The sequence below is a fragment of the Bactrocera tryoni genome, chromosome 2 (assembly GCF_016617805.1).
Source record: "Bactrocera tryoni isolate S06 chromosome 2, CSIRO_BtryS06_freeze2, whole genome shotgun sequence".
Taxonomy (NCBI): Eukaryota; Metazoa; Arthropoda; class Insecta; order Diptera; family Tephritidae; genus Bactrocera; species Bactrocera tryoni.
Genome location: NC_052500.1, coordinates 61,758,742 through 61,778,302, shown reverse-complemented (window position 1 = coordinate 61,778,302; position 19,561 = coordinate 61,758,742). Strand labels below are relative to the sequence as shown.

At 36.4% G+C, this 19,561-nt stretch overlaps 1 protein-coding gene across 2 annotated transcripts in view; it reads right to left on the bottom strand.

Moving 5' to 3' along the window:
- LOC120767737 (GTPase-activating protein CdGAPr) overlaps positions 1–19,561 on the bottom strand; it is a 211,516-nt gene that overhangs the window by 54,752 nt on the left and 137,203 nt on the right. For both annotated transcript variants that reach the window (XM_040093946.1, XM_040093947.1), the window contains one exon: positions 1,620–2,575. In XM_040093946.1, coding sequence (XP_039949880.1) covers positions 1,620–2,249 — 630 coding nt within the window. In that variant the 5' untranslated portion in view covers positions 2,250–2,575. The remainder of the gene's footprint in view (positions 1–1,619; positions 2,576–19,561) is intronic.

The window sequence follows — 19,561 nt, the reverse complement described above, 5'->3', positions numbered from 1 at the left end:
CTCTTTCGCCTTACTTCTTCAACCATCTTCTGGAGAAAATAATTTGAACTGCAGAAATAAATCAAGAAGGTACAATCTTCTATAATAGTGCACAGCTGCTGGTGTACGCCGATGATATTGGTATCATTGGCCTCAACAACCGCACCGTTAGTTCTGCCTTCTCCAGAATGGATAAGAAAGCGAAACAAATGGGTCTGGTAGTGAACGAGGACAAAACAAAATATCTCATGTCATCAAACAAACAGTCGTCGCACTCGCGGATTGGCTCTCACATCACTGTTGACAACGTCTGATTGTGTTTAACGTGGGATCCTGCTGTCGCCAGCTTAACTCCACGATGCTCAAAAGCACAACGGATCAATGCAATGCGTCGATCAGCGCCCTGAAAACTGGGTAAACATTTTCAGTACCAATTGGCAGTGTGGCATGGAGACACTAACCACCTTGTTAGGGCTCGAGGCCCATCTAAAACCTCTGCCGTACTTTCGGTCCGGCATCCGGTTGCTATGCAACTCCACATTCGACCGACAAAGTCAGTTCTTCCCGCGATTTGGGTTTTAACCACAGCCACCACGAATCTCCACAAAGGGCCAAACCCAATGAGCAGACTGGAGCGAACTCCAGGGGCTACTGCTCCCCCAGGTTAAAGTCTTTGGTATGACCTTGTAGCCCAAGCTACGACCAGTTGAGCTTCCATACAGCCCTGGACTGGTGGCCAGGATCTTAGTCGCCTCTGACGACAGGCATGCCTTACCGCGGGTATATTCGGTTTCCCCCCCGAACCCTGACGGGGTCCCCCCGTATCCGCAAAGGGAATCACCTTTGACAGTCATAACTTTGAAGTCATAGATAATTTCGTCTATTTGGGAACCAGTATTAATACCAACTACAATGTCAGCCTCGAAATCCAAAGCAGAATAACTCTTACCAACAGGTGCTACTACGGACTGATTAGACAAAGAGAAGTAAAGAGAGTAAAGTCCTCTCATCTCAAACTCTACAAGTCACTCATCATTCCCGTCCTGCTAAATGGTGCAGAGGCATGGACGATGACAACATTTAATGAGTTGGCGTTACGAGTTTTCGAGAGTAAGGATCTACGGAAGATTTATGATCATTTGCGCTTTGGCAACAGCGGATACCGCAGTCGATGAGACGATGAGCTGTACGAGACATACGACGACATTGGCATAGTTCAGCGATGAAAGCACTCCAGCTCGGAGAGTATTTGACGCAGTACTCGCCGGGGAAGCAGAGGAAGCGGAAGACCTTTACTCCGTTAGAAAGACCATGTGGAGAAGGACCTGGCCATATAAAATGCAGTCCTAAAGAAGCGGTTGCCGAGCGAAAAATACTTCAATTAGCTCTCAATTTTCCGTTAGAATATTCTTACAGCAATTTAATGTGCCTAGGCTTATACGGTAATTCTAGCATTTAGCACGGCAGCAACACATTCCACATCCAAATTCAATATTCCACGCCTAAATGCGCACAACGTTTAATTGCCCACTTAATACGCGATAAGTGTATCGATAAACAAAGTTTGGAGTAAAAACGAAATAGAGAAGTACAGGAAAGTTATAGAACATCAAATGAATTTCACATGCAGATGCACTTACCCCTGCCACACTGTGTGCGGTCAAATGCTTGCCACCGCCCGATTTGCCAACAATGCTTGCCACAGGACCACCGCCACCACCAACAGCGGCTGGACTGCTCGACAACTGCATCGACTCATTGGAGTTGCCAGATATTTGTGATGAGTTCATTATTGAATTACCATCGCCAGCGGTGCCGGCATCCAATAAATGAAAGTTTAATTGCACACCAGCGCCCAGAGCGCCACCCGCACCAGCGCCACCAATAGCGCCGGCATTGTAGTCCGTCGAGTTGGACTCGGTGTCACTGCCGGCAGCGCCAGACGCTAGCATTGCAGTGTTCGGTGAATGAGAGTTACTGCTGGTATTCCCATCTCCGCCAGCCATGGACTGTGGTGTGGGTGTCGTTGGTGTCGGTGTCGGTGTCGGTGCGGGCGGTGGTAATTGTTGCAGTGTAGTCGATATCAAAGTAGGTGCGCCAATATGTGGTACTGTGTGGCTGCTGCTGCCGGAGTTATTGTGATTGCTTGCCATATTCTGCAATTTAGATTTACTGCTTGTCTTTGCTGCCGCTGTTGTTTTTACAGTTTTATGTGTCTGTCCATGTACATTTCCGCTAGTTGAGTTTAGTGCACGCCATTTTTCCGACATCCCGCGTTTTTCAGTTTGTGACGTGGCCGGTACGCGTGGAACGCGAATGCGTGGCTGCTATCCGCCAGTGTAAGGGGGTGTGTCAAAGGCGTTAACGTGCGCAAAATGTAAGCCACTTGCCTGCCACGCTGCGTCTAAAATTCACACTCGCACGTAAAGCAACATTAAGAGGAGTTCGTCATCAGTTTATAAGCGGAGTTAGGCTCAGAAGGCTTTGGGCTGTAGCTTGTCACAAAGGTTCGTCAAATTGTTCGTACCGTCAGTGTCCGTCCACTAATTCTGTCCGGCGTCCAAATGGTGCGATGACGCTCTCTTTAGTAAATCATCTGCAAAGAGAGTTAAGTAAATAATACGGAATTAGTGAGATTATGACAGATATATGGTATGGTATAATGCAAAAACAGTCCTCAGCTTTCGAGAAAAAAGTATCAAAAGTGTATCTGGTTCATAATTTGGACTATGATCCTACTCCGACGCAAAATAGTCCGTATTGAATAAGCTTTAAACTATCTAGCGTGCTGTGGAGCTTTTAAGTTTATATGTTTAGACCTCATATATATTTTAATCCAAGCTACTTCCTTCGTAAATATTTCTAAGAGAACGCAGAACGCTCAGATCCATGATTGCCGACCTTATCAAAGCTGATAAATCCGAAGAATTTACAACGACTACAGAGAGAGAGAGAGAGAGCGTTGGAGCTTCAACTTAGACTTCGACAGACGTCACTAAACCGTAAATCGTGGTTAACCCAAACTGGAAGTTTATGGTAGAAAGTCTACAATTAAATAGAACAGGAATCAATTGGGGCTTCTTTTGCGATGTAACACGTACGTCTATGACACGTACTCACCAGGCCCAGGACTCTTATGAAGTGTATCTAAGAACTTGTAGAATTTATAGTCTAATAACTCAAAAAGACTCATATTTCTATCGGATCGCCTCATAGGACTGCGATTTTAACAGCATTCTCTCAGATTTATTTAAGAGTTGTTATACGTATGACTCTACAGCAATGTCATCTGACGTCTTGTCGTCCTGAAGATCACGACAGAAAGCTCGACTGTGACACACACAACCTCAAAGTTTGGTAACCAAAGACGATGTCAAAGTCAAAGTTCTACTGATCGAATAAAATGGCTTTCAGGTTTTTTTCTTAACCTGTCAAGTTCATCAGATGTCTATAGGTTAAACCCGAATTATTCAGCAAAGCAGGTAAGTTTCTTAATCTGTCAAGTTCATCAGACTATAGGTTCTATAGGTTAATCCCGAATGATTCAGCAAAGCAAGTAAGTAATAGATTTTCACATCTTCTTCTTCTTCTTAATTGGTGTAGACACCGCTTACGCGATTATAGCCAACCGCGCGCAAGTCGTTTCTTCTTTTCGCTATGTGGCGCCAATTGGATATTCACATCAGGGATGGAAAATAATGTGAAGTAAACTTAAACCTCTGCCTGATATCGAAAACGACGCCAATGGCTCCGGGGTCACGATCAAATATCACAGAGCAAACGTCGTCTACTTTTAGATTTTTATCATGGTTATCATCAATAATTTATACAAAGCTATCTATTTCTTCTCTCTTCTTAACGAGAGGGATTGTTATTGTAAAAAGAAAAGATTAGTGTCACACTCAGTGAAGAGAATAAAGTTTTTCGTAAAATTTTGTAGAAACTTTCCACAATTTTTATTCGTTTTTCTGCGTTTTTTTTTTGTATTATTTGACATTCTTCAATGTAAGACTTTTCTTATCTTCATTTGGTTCGGCATGTTGTCAATCTTGACAGCCAATTTCGTCAATTTGATTCCTTTTCTAATCAACATCGAGTATATGAGTTAGTAGATCAATTTCATAGTTCAATGACATTTTCAGTTGAACGGGCAGCACATGAAATTACATGCCTATGAATACATACATACATACATGCATGTGCTATGTATACATATGTACTGTATGACACATATCAAATGAAAATCTTTATGACCGCTACCGAAATTATGGTCGGCTCAAATCGAAAGCCCTTTTTATTTATTTATTTTCCGCTTGAAATCAGTTGAAAAAAACAATTACATAAAAAATTTATTAAATGTTATGTGAGAGTATTCGGTTACGCGGCGCTGAATCACCCCACGAAATTTTGTATATATAATTGTATGTATGTACTGTATATATGTATGTACCTTATGCAAATACGAATCTACATATGTAATATAGATCAGCACGTAGAGTTAGATAGCTTTTTGCGCGTTTGTACTCGAGTTGACTGATAAGTCAGTCGTTTCGGGAAAAAAAAAATTTATTCTGGGAATTTAAGCCAAATTCCACTCTATAAACACACTACTCGTAATTTATTTCATAAATTTTTACGATTTCCTACCAAGCTCTTAAAAAACTCACATTAAATACTTGTTCCAAGCTAGCGAAATATTTGTACACCATTTCTTAGCTCAGATAATTTGAAGAAATAAATTTCAATATTACAGAATAATAACCTTTCAGAAGAAATTTTGTAACTCACAGCCTCATATGGATCACTTTTTGAATTTATTGTTTCGACAATATTTTCTACATAGCCGTTTTGTTGATGATACCTCTCGCCTGCGTCTGCACTTTAGGGACAATGCGCACTTGTAGCGAAACATACCATGCTGCTCATACCAGCAGAGAGTTTGGGCAAGCGGAAGATAATGTGTTCTCAACAAATGATGGCCCTAGTGGAAAGCTTTACGAAGAGGATAAACTTTACAAAGAAGTTTAGAGTTATTCTCGGCAGTAAGGTGCAGTAGGGTCATTCCACGCTCGACCTACTACTGAGGGGCAGCACTATCCAGTGGTACACTGACGGCTCGAAAACACGGGAAGGCATTGGAGCAGGCATTGCGGGACCGCATACCAAAATATTCATACCAATAGGATGTTTTCCGAGCATCTTTAAAGCAGAAGTCTTTGCTATAAGTCAGTGTGCAGAAATCAATCTCCGTCGCAACTATCGCAACCAGCGTATCGCTATGCTTAGCGATAGTCAAGCAGTACTAAAGGTGATCTCAGCGTATGAGGTCATCTCAGCCTATCATGAGGCCTATCAGCTTGCAACGGTGTACACCTGATCTGGGTGATGGGGCATAAAGGGAGTAGCCGGCGAACTAGCCCGCTCTGCGACAGCGTCCAGGAAGATGGAGCCAGAACCATGCATTATGGTGCGTTCTCACACTATATAGGCTCCGCATTAAGGAGAGAGTGGAGAGAGAACGGCACTGGAAGCAGGAATCTGTCACGCGAAACTGCTACTAGGAAAATACAACCTTGCAAAGGTTTAAAGATATGATCAACCTCCCCCGCCACAAATTCCGCCTTCTTATCGCGCTCATGGGCAAACTACCGGTTTTGCGACATGTAACTGGAAACTCCAGAACACCTGATTCTAGATTGCCCAGCAATTTGTAGAAGCAGTCTCAAGGCCCTCATCTCAAGGTTCCATCTACGTGGACAGGGATCGCATCACCTCAGTCGCACCGAGGAAGCTTTGTTGAGAGTACTGGACCTTTATGACCATATGTGATATGGGAGAGGCAGAATAAACCAGAGGTCACCTCAACTTTCTATCTATCTACGGTATATACATATATAATAGGTTGTCAAAAAAGTCTTGCGATATTTTCGCTGGTTGGCGCTGAAAGCGCGTAGTTCTAGTTTTATTCGTCGCATCGGGTCATGCTATACCTTTTTGGAAAGCTCATTTCACGCGCTAATATGTGTTTGATTGATTGTCGTTTCTTTTAAGTCGTTCGTGAGTTATAGCGTCGCAAACATGGACCAAAATAAAGAGAAAATCCCGCATATTTTACAGTACTACTACGATAAAGGCAAAAATGCATCTCAAGCCGCCAATAAATAGATCCGATACAGTTTCCATTTCCACCGCACAACGATGGTTTCAACGTTTTCGTTCTGGTGTAGAGGTGGTCGAAGATACGCCACGCTCCGGAAGGCCTGTCGTCGAAAATTGCGATAAAATCGCTGAATTGGTGGAAAGAGACCGGCATAGTAGCAGCCGTAGCATCGGTCAAGAGCTGGGCATGAGTCATCAAAAATTCATTTCAATTTCAATAAAAAAAAATTCAATAAAAATACCGCATTGCATTGTCTTCGCCAAAAGGCACCGTTTTTCTTCAATTCGTTATCATACCAGCCCAAATATTCAAGTAGTCGATAAAGATCACATCTTGCGATCTCAGAAAAAAGTGGCCATCCCCTCTCCAGTCGAAAGTACCATCTTTGTCATTAAAAAAGAAAAGTCACCGCAAACAGATAAAAGCTTTCGTTGATTTCACAGTGCGATGTCTCTTTTAAAAACAAGAAAATCCAAGACGACTAAAATTGTTACTGTAGTCATGTAGCCAGAATGAGAGTACGTTATAAACAGACCGCCACTGTACAGATCATCATCAACCAAATCGAATTAGCAAACAAAAATAAAAATTTATATGAAAATTAGAAAAATAAATTGGACTCTTCCGGAGTATTGCTCAGCTGCTAATTCTCACTCAGCCCACATACATATCTTCATTTAATGTAAAGAACGTAAATAGCTGAACAATTCCTTAAAGCATTCACAAACACATTACATTTTTTCCTAAACCTCATCACATTACATCACACTTTTATGTATCAGCTGTCAAATAAGCAAACGCAGACGTCAAAATGAGTAATAACAATAAAAAGAGTCCCTCATAAATGTCATTGTCAAGTGACAGAACGTGAGGCGAACTTTGTCGCGAGAATGAGTATGTAAATGTGTATACAAGCATGCATGTAAGTATGTAGGTGTGTTTGTATCTACATAAGTATGTTTGTATATATGTAACTGTCATATCTAGTTACTAAGCATTCTTGTTGGCTAATTTTGTCAGTGAAGAACGACACTGCTAATTCTAAATCGTCTAAACGCTGAATTACGAGGCGAGCAGTTATTGTTATACCCTGAACAGGGCATATTAATCCTATGTACTGTATGCATATAAATTACGAGTTGAGACCCTACATTCATTATAGTATAATATTCGACGGAATATACCACGTCTAATAAACCGTGAAGAGCTGAGAGTGTACACGAAGACCGTGGAAAGTCAATTCGGCGCCATTCGCAGCAATTCGGACTGACGTATGGAGCAACTTGACGCATTACCCAAGCGACATCGCTTCGTCCCATGGGCTATTGAAAAGTTCCAAGAAGTTCTGACGTTTTCGAGCCAAATTTTGTTCAGCGTTCAGGCCCATTTCTGGCTCAATGAATATGTAAACAAGCTAAATTGGCGTATTCGGGACGAAAAGTAGACTGAAGTGATGCAAGAGCTACCATTCATACGAAAAAATCAACTGTTTGTAGTGGTTTGTAGATCGGTGAAATCATCGGTCCATATTTCTTCAAAAATCTTCATGCGGCTGGTTTCAACAAGACGACACTACTTCCCACACATCGCATCAATTAATGGATTTATTTAGAGAACACTTCAGTGAGCAGATAATTTCACGTTTTAGGCCGGTCGATTGGCCATCAAGATCGTGTGATATTACACTGTTGCCACTTTTTCCTGGATATGTAAAGTCACAAGTCTATCCGGACAATTTCGCTGCGATTCAGGCCTTAGAGCAAAACAACAAAAGAAACATTCCCCATTACATTTGATGTTTCTGTGTTTTTTCCTAAAAAAAAAAAAGGTAACCTCGAAATGTATCACCCTTTATATGCTATACAAACTAACCGATTATTATTATTTTTTATTTTTTTTTTAACATCATAGCTGCGATTCAACCGAAGTTTAAATTTTTGTTGCTTTTGTTTTATTGTTGTTGTAATTGAGTAGCACGTTTGCATATAAAACGTTTAAGCGCTTACTCACATTTTTATGTAAATTTGTGTCGCTTTTTACTGACACACGCTGACTTTCTTTTAATTTTTCGAGAGCATATAGAAATATGTCGATGCATATATTATATATATGTGTACATACATATATGCAATAGTTATAAGCAAACTCTTGACAACGAATTTATGCCTTATTTTAGCTCCCATATACATACATACATATGTATCTAAAGAGGGGGAGACGGTTGAAGTGGCGCATGCGCTCACAAGCTACTGGCTAAAATGATATAAAACTCAAGTGGCTATGGCTCAAGCGCGCTTATTTCGATGGCTTATCATTTATTTGCCGAACGTCGCATAATTTCGATTATTTCTTTTATTTGCTTTCGGCACATATGTATGTCAGTCGTTTAGACAATGAGCGAACTGACACGTTTGTAAATAAACATGAATTTATACATTTTTCATTTATTTGGTGTTTGGTTGTTGTTATTATTATATGCTTGCTTGTGCGTCCGTCTGCTTGTCATTTGTAGTCAAAAGCGATTTTGTTTGATTTTTTTGCCATTTATTTATTAATTATGTCTATTTTTTGGACGGTTTACTGTAGCTTTCATCGTGTCTGACTTTTCTCTCTCATTCGCTATTATTATTTAAATATGCTTGAATTCTATAAATTGCAGTTAGTTGACAAAAGTGATTAACCTTAAATTAATTGGCGTCTCTAATAGAGTTCTATAAGTATATAATAGAGTTGTAAGTAGCGTCATTGTGACGTAATCGCAATAGAATTCTGTACCGTTAGGAATAATGTGTCTGCGCATGTCTTTTGAATTATTCATTTAAACATTGTATAAGAAGCGTTAGTTAATTCTAAAGTTATCATATAAAGAAAGACATAACTTCTAATTAGATTTACTTGTTATATGTACACTGAGACGCAAAAGTCTGCATACAGAAAATTTTTGTAGAATAATATTAGAGAGATTTTCAGTCTACTAGATAGACTGTATAGAAAAGTTCGTCTTTAAAAATACTAATAAAAGTCATATATTATTTTTCAAGGAGGCATTTTAAATTAATTAACGCTTAGCCCTGAAGTTGTCGCAACAACTCTATTTTTATGAGGTAAAATATTTGCTACTCAATCGAACCTCTCGCCAAACTTGTCAACACTCCCAATAAATTTCTTAGTTGTACTCGTGGTTCAGTAAGTTTTCCAAAAACATTACGAGTATATCCAGGTTTTCTGAAGAGGTTCTGACAATATTGCTCCTTTTTTCATTATGGTTTGTTTATTAAAGTTACTGTACTATTTTTTAGGATCATCCTTTTATAACCCGTCAAATGCACCTTGAAGTGAAATAAATGGAAAAGAGCATGGAAGGGATGGATAAGTAAGTTGGTATATGAATGGATACTGGTCCACAAAAGAATGCTTGCATGGATAGGTACATGGATAGATTAATGAATGGATCGATGGCTGAATGGAGAGACGGATATGTAGATGAATGGATGGATAAGTACGTAGAATGATGGATGGATGGATGGATGGCTGAATGGAGAGTTAATCCATAAAAGAATGGATGAATAAATGGGTGGATAGATGGATAGCGGTATTAATAGATATGTGAATGGATAGATGGATGAATAGATGGACGGATAGATACATGGATCGATAAATGTATGGATGACTGAATGAATAAATAGACAGAAAAATAAAGGCATGGATATAGGGACGATAGATGGATAAATGGATAGGTGGATTGACAATAAGAAATTTGTTTTTCAACGGAAGTCTAAGTCACCGACTTTCGGAATGTGAGTCACACCCTTCAAGAAGGCCAAGATAATCTATAATTATTAACTTTTTTCAAACTTTTACAAACATTTATGGATATCTCTGAAATACACTTTCTCTTTTTTCTAAAACTCTCATTCCTAATCATGAGCATTGCTTGACTTGAGCAACAAGTTTCCAAGCTGAAGTAGCAGAGATTGAAGGGACTTGTAGAAAGAGAATATTTCTTAAAAGGGAATATTATCTAGTTGGTATTGAAGTAAACCTGATTAGAAAAATGTAGTGTCCTGCGAGATCTAAGTTTTTGTTTCTTTTTTTTTGTTTCTTCGGGTGAAGTAGTGGAAAATGCCTTCCGCGTCGTCAGTGCTATCGTCACAGCTATGGTATGTGAAACTTGCAGGTCACTAAAAACCCGTTCTCCAAGGAACCGTTGAGCTTACGATAGCTAAGTTTCAGTCCCAAAGTTAACAAAGGTCACAAGGGAACTTAGAGACTTCGTTAGCTCTACTAGAACTGTAAAATTTTGCATAATTTGTGCACTTTCCATTGCTCTATAGAAGTTTCGCGTGGGAAATATAGTACTTGGGTGTGAGAATATCACCAACATTCCGAAAACATCTCAAGTGTGTCGTCCCAGCAACTGTATATGCCACTTGCAGATCACTAAAAACCCGTTATCTAAGGAATCGTCGAGCTTACGAGGGCAAAGTTACCGGTGCCACAGTTAACAAATGTCAAGAGAAAACGTAGAGACTGAGAGAGCTTATATGACGGGGATATTTCTTGAAAGAAAGCACAGGCTATTTGGTATTGAAGTAAAATAAAATCCGGAAAACGTATAGCCTTACAAGAGCTAAGTTTTCGGCCCCACAGTTAACAAATGTCAAGAGGGAACCTAAAGATTGCTCTAACTCTACTACTAGAAGTTCCGCGAGCGAAACATCATACGTTGGTGTGGGAATATTGCCAACCTTTTTAAAACAGCTTAAACTTTTAAGCTAAGACAAGAGCTCGTTGACGCTTCCCTGGTCAGAATTAAATTATTTTAAAATTTTATTTGCAGGCGTCCTAAAGTCTATCGTTTTATGACACTAACATAACAGTAAATGTCACAGTTTATTGACATACTAAATTCGGCGTCTTGTCTTCCGCCACATTTGCGGTTTCTTATGGTGATTTGTCGGTTGAGCTTCGCCTTAATTTGCTACCACTACAATCAATTAAATTAAAAATACCCATTTATAGCGCATTAATAGCCGATCAATAGTAATAAATTTATCATAGCATTTAAGCGTATTTAAAACCGATTTATCGCATTTTCTGCAGCCGATCGGTGTGAGGCAGAAGTGGAAGGAGAGAGCGTGGAAGAGATGAGAGCAACGCATTTTTTGAAGATAAGACAAAAACAAAAACGACCGTAAACATGAAACGTGATGCTTGGAGCTTGATAAATTTAAGAGGGCATTTAAATCCACACAAAGCTTTAATTTATTATATAATTAAAAGCAAACGAAATATGGGTGTGCAAAAGTAGGCAGAGGAATGTGTGAAGAATGCGGTAAATCTGAAGACGTTAACTACTTAGGCATGAAAGAAATGATAGAAGAAAAGCAAAATCAAAAAATATCTATCATAAAAAGTGTAGAATACTGTAAAAAATACAAGACAAGTGAGTCGCTTTTGAAAAAACTCGTGGTAAGAGGCAGAGATGCTTAATGAAGAAGATAAAAAAATGTATGAATACAGTATACAGCAAGAAAGAGGTGTAAAAAATAAAGCCAGAACAGCAGGCTAACTAAAAAGCAGAAGAGCACATAATTAAAGATTACTAAATTGAAAAGAGACCACGCAGTAATGATTAATGTTGGAATTTTTGATATGAAAGAACACAAAGCAAATATGAAAGATTCGCGAGGGGAGTGCGATAAGTCTGTGATTTTCGAGATTACCATCTGTGTGCTCCAAAAAAGTTCCAGATAGTAAAAAATTGTGTATGTTAAGGGGGTAAGGTCAAATCATACGAAAAAAAGCCATGTTTTTGTGACTTTTTTCCTGACGACACGGTTAAAATTTATTTATCCAACCAATGGACATTGAAGTATGATATTCGAAAAATGTCTTATCAATTTTTTACAAAGAAATATTAAAAAATACGACAATGCCAGCAATTGTCCAGACGGGTCTCGAAAAAAAGTTAAATTGCGGTGCCCCTCATAACCCGTTGCTGGATCATCCGAAATCAAAAAATGAAAGTTCATTCGTTAGATAATAGTTTTCCCCAGGTAACGCTGTAAGCGTTTTTTTGAAATTCCAAATTTTGAATTTTTTCGAAGACTTTGAAGTGAAAAACAGAATTTTTTTGGAAAAAATCGGCTAAGTTGTTATTGCGAAATCAAAATTATGAACAAAAAAAAACGCTCCAGCGTTACCTCGTAAAATATGTACAGAAATAGTGTTTAAAATTTCAAAAGGATCGCTGCAGTAATTTTGAAGTTATGAGGGGCACCGACTTTGAAAACATGTGTTGTGGGAAAAACGCTTTAAAGTTTCACAGACGCTCACAATCAAATCGGAGGACGGAAACTTACAAGTGTATATCTCCGTCAATTTTGCTTTAATTGCTCTGAAATTTTCACAGAATAATCTTAAAATATTGTACATTAATATAAAATAAAAAAAATGCAAAAACAAAAATACCTTACTCCCCCCCTAAAGTTCGAGTAGAGAGTAAGCGCCGACCAGTTCGGAGATAAGGGTTCATTTACAGATATACAAAGGTGTAATACCATGAGAAATGGACAGTAAGAAATAGTTCCGTGGTATTTTTTTGTGAAGTACATATTCTGTATGCGTTTATCTTGTCGCCTATTGATAAAATAAAGGTCTATTCAATGTAGCAAGATGTTCTAGAACAGAGTAAAATGAAGTTATTTAATGAATCTGGTGATAAGTAATTTACAATAAATTTGGCAACAGTAGAAATCTCAGGTTTGAAGATCGCAAAACTCTCTCTGAAAATCTGTAAATAGTTGTTACCTGTCCCATTTCTTCGAAACCCAAGGAAATATTAGAAATCATAAGGCTACTCTTTGGAACTCCAAAGACTAAAAAATATGGTGTTGGGTAGACTGCCTCATCACACTGGGCAATCGAAGTCGATTTCCACTTCGTCTGATTAGAAATTTGCCCTCAAATAACTATGCCTGACAGCCCGAGGAAGAAAGTTCATGAAAGCACACAATTCACCAGTCAACTGTGAAATCTGGTTTATGAGTAAAGAGTGATGTTAAGGCAATCCCGATAAAAAAAAAACTAATAGGAGGAACGAAGGTGTATTTTGTTTGTAATAAACGCTACCGATTCAATATCAATTCGAGTGCAAACATAGAAGGTCCACAGACTGACGAACTCAATAAAAGGTCGTGATTTACCAAAGTCAAACAAGAGCTCTCAGGCTATCATGTAAGATGCTACACGTAGCGCAATGAATTTTCATCCCAATGTGAGCGACTCTAGGGATCCCGTTGTTACTTTCCTATCTAAAGAGTCAATTACCTCTTTAATAGCGGTGAAACTAGCAGACAGCTTCCTGATAGGCTGCTTCTTTAATATAAGTACATATACAATAGCAATATTCTAGAACTGATCTTGTAACTATTATTTTGTGAAAAGGTTGAGTATAAGCGACTATCCGTTGTGATTGGATAAAGCAATTGTTTATGATAGGCTCAAAGAAGAAGAAGAAAAGATAGGTCGAAAAAAGCGCAAAGATACCACTATACAATATATAGCAATAAGGAAAATCTCAACTTCGAACTGAAGGTGTAGAAAGAGTAATAAGTTGTACAAGAAAAAAGTCACGCACTTATTGAACCACCCTTGTGACGTGTCTTTTAACTCATAAGCAGAAGAATCAGAAGCAATTAGTAAAGATTGAATAACACCTGTGGCTGTCGCAGCGGCAAATAACACTAAAAAAGAAACGCAGAGACAAATACAATTAAAGACAAAGATAGAAAAAACTTCTGAAATAATTACAGTCCATATGTAAATTAAGTAATAATTTTTGAAGCATTCTATTTAGAACCTACCAAAAATGTTAAATATTTTTGAATTTTAAATATTCTTAACCTCAAAATACAATTTTGTACACATCTCCCTATCTAAAAAATCAGAGAACTTACAAAAAATGGTTTATTATTATTCTTAGAACGGCAAAGTTAGCAATATTGTTTATCGCCAAGTAACGGTTGTTAACTATTGTAGACTTTTGATCTATTGTTACTTAATTTGACTTATAGTTTGCAGTGTTTCATTGTCTCTGCAAAATACAATAGCTCAAAATTATATCACGAAAATAGAACTCGCACGTGTTTTTAGCAATAATATTGCGTGCAGAATCGTTTCCAGCAGATTTGAAGACCATGTAAAACCCAGACGTGCTTATGAATAATAACAAAAAAAATTCTGTTGTCTAACTGTGCATTTTTTAATTAGCGCAGATGATAAAAGATACACTAATAAAGTTAGTAAGATTGGATTTAAGACAGTACAATATGTAGTAGTTTAAGCTATCAGAGTCGAGATTTAAGCAATGGTATGCTAATTAACATTATGGAAATATCAAATGTAAAAATTAAGCTCAATGTACTACTTATTAATATACATTTGTATAGGGTGGATAAAAAAAACGAACAGTTTTTGTTTCGTTTTGTACTCTGAAAAATTGGTTGATAGACACATCTAAGAAAGGCTCTTCTAGTATGAGCTCTCCGCTCTAGCTCCGCCTAGCGATTTTCTATTTTTTTTTTTCTCTTATTATTATCTCACTTCCAACTAACGGAAAAATATTTCGTTCTGTGGATCCTGTAGGAAATTGAATGCTCTTCAAAAAAGGTCCAAGACGACTTTTTCGTGAACCTAACGGTTTAAAAGATATTAACGGCTAAAATTTGATTGTTTTAGAGGAAAAAAATAGTCACGACTGGTCCAAGTAAAGGTACTTTTTAATGCCATTTTTTTATTGATCACGCGTGAAACGTGTTAAGCTGTTATGTTATTTTTATTTAGTACCGTGTGGCATTTCATCGTGAGCAACGTTTTCAACTCGTTCAATTTTATTACGAAAATTCACGTTCTGTAAAGAATTGTCAACACAATCGGCCTACTAAGCGCACTATTCAGAACCCCTTCACCGATCACGAGGCCTAACATTCATTATTGGATAATATTCGACCGAAGAGATCACCTTCAGCGCGCAGTGAAAAAAATATAGCGGCTGTGACTGAGAGTGTACACAGAGACTGTGGAGAGTATATTCGGCACCGTTCGCAGCAACTCAGACTGACTTGCGGAACGACTTAGCGCATTTTACGTCGAGTTCTTAAATTGAAAGCGTCATCGTTTCGCTTTATGGGCTCTTAAAAAGTTCGAAGAAGATCCGACGTTTTCGAGTCAAATTTTGCTCAGCCATGAGGCCCATTTCTGGCTCAATGGGTATGTAAACAAACAAAATTGCCACATTTGGGACAAAGTGCAACCTGGAGTTTATGGGCCGCTGGAATCATCGGTTCATATTTCTTTAAAAATGATGCTGTATGAAACTTATATATACAAGGTCAGTCGCAAAAGAAACAGGACTGTTAAAAAAACAACAAAAAATTAATATTTTTCAAAAGTTATATTATTTTATCCAAAGTAGTTTCCTTGTGCTTCGATACAGCGTTTAGCCCGATCAATTAGCATTTCAAATGAGGTTTAAGCTCATTTTTCGGAATGCTCTTGAGAATATCGGTCGTCGCCTTTTGGATAGCTAAAATGTCCTGAAACCAGTGTCCTTTCATGGGCAAATGAAGTTTTCCAAATAGGTAAAAATCACAGGGTGCCAGAACAGGTGAGTAGGGTGAGTGATTAATGGTTAATATGGTTTTGTCAAAAAATCAGTGACAAACGTCGACCGATGACACGGCGCATTATCGTGCAACAGGCGCCAGGACCCTGCCTCATGGTATTGTGGTCGAGCACGACGAAAGCGTGACAAAAGACGCTTCATAACACCAAGGTAGAATACAACATTAATCGTTTGGGCAGGTGGGACGAACTCTCGGTGTACAATACCCTCGGAATCGTAAAAACAAATCAGAATTGTCTTTATTTTTGACTTCTGCAGACGACCGACTTCTGATCGCCACAGAGGTCCTCACGACCTTCTTGGAATCGCTTAAACCACTCATGCACATTACTACGGGATAGGCACTGATCACCATAAACTTTTTTCATCATTTGAAATGTTTCAGTAAACGTTTTCCCAAGTTTAAAACAAAATTTAATATTTGCTCTTTGTTCAAAATGCATTTTACGACCGATGACCAAAAGCTGCTGTCACTTTTTGATCGATAACATCGATTGTAGTTATCCAATTGTCTTAAAATTTTAACTAAATGTCAACAAGAGATCAAACTTTTTATTTCATATACCCACCAATAGGTGGCACCACCAGAAACAGTTATTTTTAAAAAGTTCTGTTTCTTTTGCGGCAGATCTTGTATATATTTACTTTGTTTGGAACTTACATACTATAAATAATAATTATGTATGTTTTTAACAATCTCATTTCTGAAATTCGAAGGCAAGTATTTTTTTGTCTTGGGTCAACTTCGAAAAGCGGAGCAATAACTATTTTCTTATACGTCAACCTCAACCAATAAAAAATAATTAAGTCCAATACCAAGAAAAAGAGTTGTTTTTTTGATGTAAAGAGTTTTTAATTACTTCGAAATTGCTTTAAATCTTTTGCAATGCCATAATCAACGGCACAGTTAATTTATCTGTATACTGTATATTTTCCGGCAACAACTGTCAATCAAACTAAATGTATTGAAATTAAGGAAATACAAAAAAAAAAAAACCAACTGGAGCACTGCTTTACTGCACTAACTAAATTCAAACCAACTGTGGAGATTGGCGCTGCAACAACAAACAAACAAAAAATAATTAAGTTTTAAACATAAATAAATAATAAAGCGAAGCTATAATATATACATACATATACATATATAGTATATACTTTATCGAACCTCTGACGTTTCTTTCTGGGTGTTACGAACTCCATGGCAAATAGACTATACCTCGTTGAGGGTATGATAATTAAATTTTAATATAAAAATATATAAAAAAGAAAACAGATAAAAGCAAGAAAAAAAAAATACTTTTAATTTGTAAACGACTATCAAAAGTGTGCGAAACCACAACAAAAGCAAAAGCTACAGAAATTCAACTGGTTGATTGCATGCATAATCTCACGTATTTCAAAGGTATGTATGGATATGAGTGTATTTGTGTATTTACAGTAAATATATGTATATATATGTACATATGTGTATATACTTATTATATTTATGTGCCGACAATGCAACATTTGTGCGCCCATATCAAGAGTCGGCTAGTCGCAGACGAACGTTATTAGTTCCGGTCAATAACTTTCGATTTGTTGTTGGCCAACCGGTCGCCTAACTACTGTTTTGGTCTGTTGAGCTGTTGCTCGTGCAGTCAATTGGTCGGTAGGCTGTTTGTTGCTTGATGTTTGTTTGCTAGCTGGCAGGGCTTTGTCGCTTAGCTGGCTGGCTGGTGGATGCAATGTGACGTTGCCAACTGGATTGATTGTTGCTTTTTATTATTGTTGTTATTGTTTTTGTAGTTATTGTTGGTGTTTGCTGGCGACCGGTTTAAGAGTATTGTGCCTCAGCAAGCCTCTTGTTGTTGTGTTTGTTTGTTTTTGTTGCGTTTTCTTACATGGCTGCAGCGTTTAAAGGCCGCCACATAAATATAAAAATATATATAAAATTACATATGCATGCTAAAGACATATACATATATGTACATAGGTCTCTTTTTGATATCACTGTTGCTCACTTTACGGTATTTTTAATATGCAATTCAACAATCGGCCGTCCAGCCTTAATTTTTCTGTGTTTAGTGTTGTTGTGTGCATTGTTTTTGTAGTTTTTCATTTTACTGTTTGCCCTTTTATTTTTGAGTCGTTTACTTGCACGCCAACGCACATATATATGTACATAAAACACACACATACATATGCATATATATAAGACACATTTCACTCCCACCAACAAACTGCTGCCCAGACTATAACGACAAACTTTTATTTATTTATCTTATTTATTTACTTTTAATGCTTTCTTTTATTAACTATTTATTATTCAAGTCATTTTACGTAATCCGAAATTTAATTATACTAGTTTAAATTTTAAAATGTATGTACATAAGCAATCATCGTAACGAACTTAGTCCATTCAGTCATATCCGCCTGTCTGTATATACCCGAACTTGTCTCTCAGTTTTTGAGCTATCGTTCTGACATTTTGCACACGTGATTTTCTCCCCAAAAAATACCGATCTATTTTTGCGAACCCCAGATATCGGATCATTATAACATATAGCTGCAATACAACTAACCGATCAAAATCAAATTCTTGTAAGGAAAACTTTTTTGTTTGACAAATTATCTTCACGAAATTTGGCATCGCTTATTGAATGAGGCAACAGTACAGTCCTCAAAGAAATTAATCAAATCGGATAACTATAGCATATATGTAGCTGTCATGCAAACTTATCGACCAAAATAAAATTATTGCGCTTTTTATTATTTTTATAGAATTATAATTACCTTTTCGTGTATATTCTAATATCAAAGATTTCTTTAATTTTCAATATTTCAAATTTAATTTTTATAAATTATTTAAAGTTTAATAATTTAATTTTTCGATAATTAATCTGATTTTAATTTTTTCAAAATAAAATATTTTCTAAGTAAGAAAATAATTATTTTATTATTTAATCTTAATTAATTACAATTTTATTTTGCTTAAATTATAATTTTATTACAATAAGTTTAATAATTTGTATTCCATAACTTATTTAAATTAAATTGTTCGAAATAATAAATTTTTCTAATTAAAACAATAATTATTTTAGTAATTAAGCTTAATTAATTAGAAATTTATTTTGATTTTAATTTGAATTATAATTTCATTACAGGTTACTGTACCTCTCGAAATTTCATTAATTTTCAATATTTTAATTTTAATTAATTAAGCATTATTTTAATTAATTAACTCATTCAACAATACTTTTTTAATTTGTTTGGATTTTAGTTTCCGTTTTAAATATACCTTTGCTCAATTTAAAATTATTTCTTTGTTGGTATAATTTTTTAATTATTGTTAAATTAATTTTTAACAAATAATTATATTTTTTATTTTTTCACCTTTTATTTGTTGTGTTTCGTTTCATAATTAATTTATTATGTTTTAATTAATTTCTTATTTTTTTAATTTAATAATTTACTTTAGTTTTATTTTCTGTATAAAATGATTAATTAACTATTACTGTTAACTTTTCAATTTTCTTATCATCAATTTAATTAATTATTACTTAGCTTTAAATTAATTAATTATTACTTAATTTTAATTTAATTAATTTAAGTTTAAAAAACTTGTTTGTAATTTATTTTAATTTAATTTCCTCTTAAATATATATTATTTTTGCTGAAAATTAAAATTAATTTTTGGTAGCATTATTCTTTAATTAATTTTCATTATTTTTAATTAAATTAATTAATTAAGCATT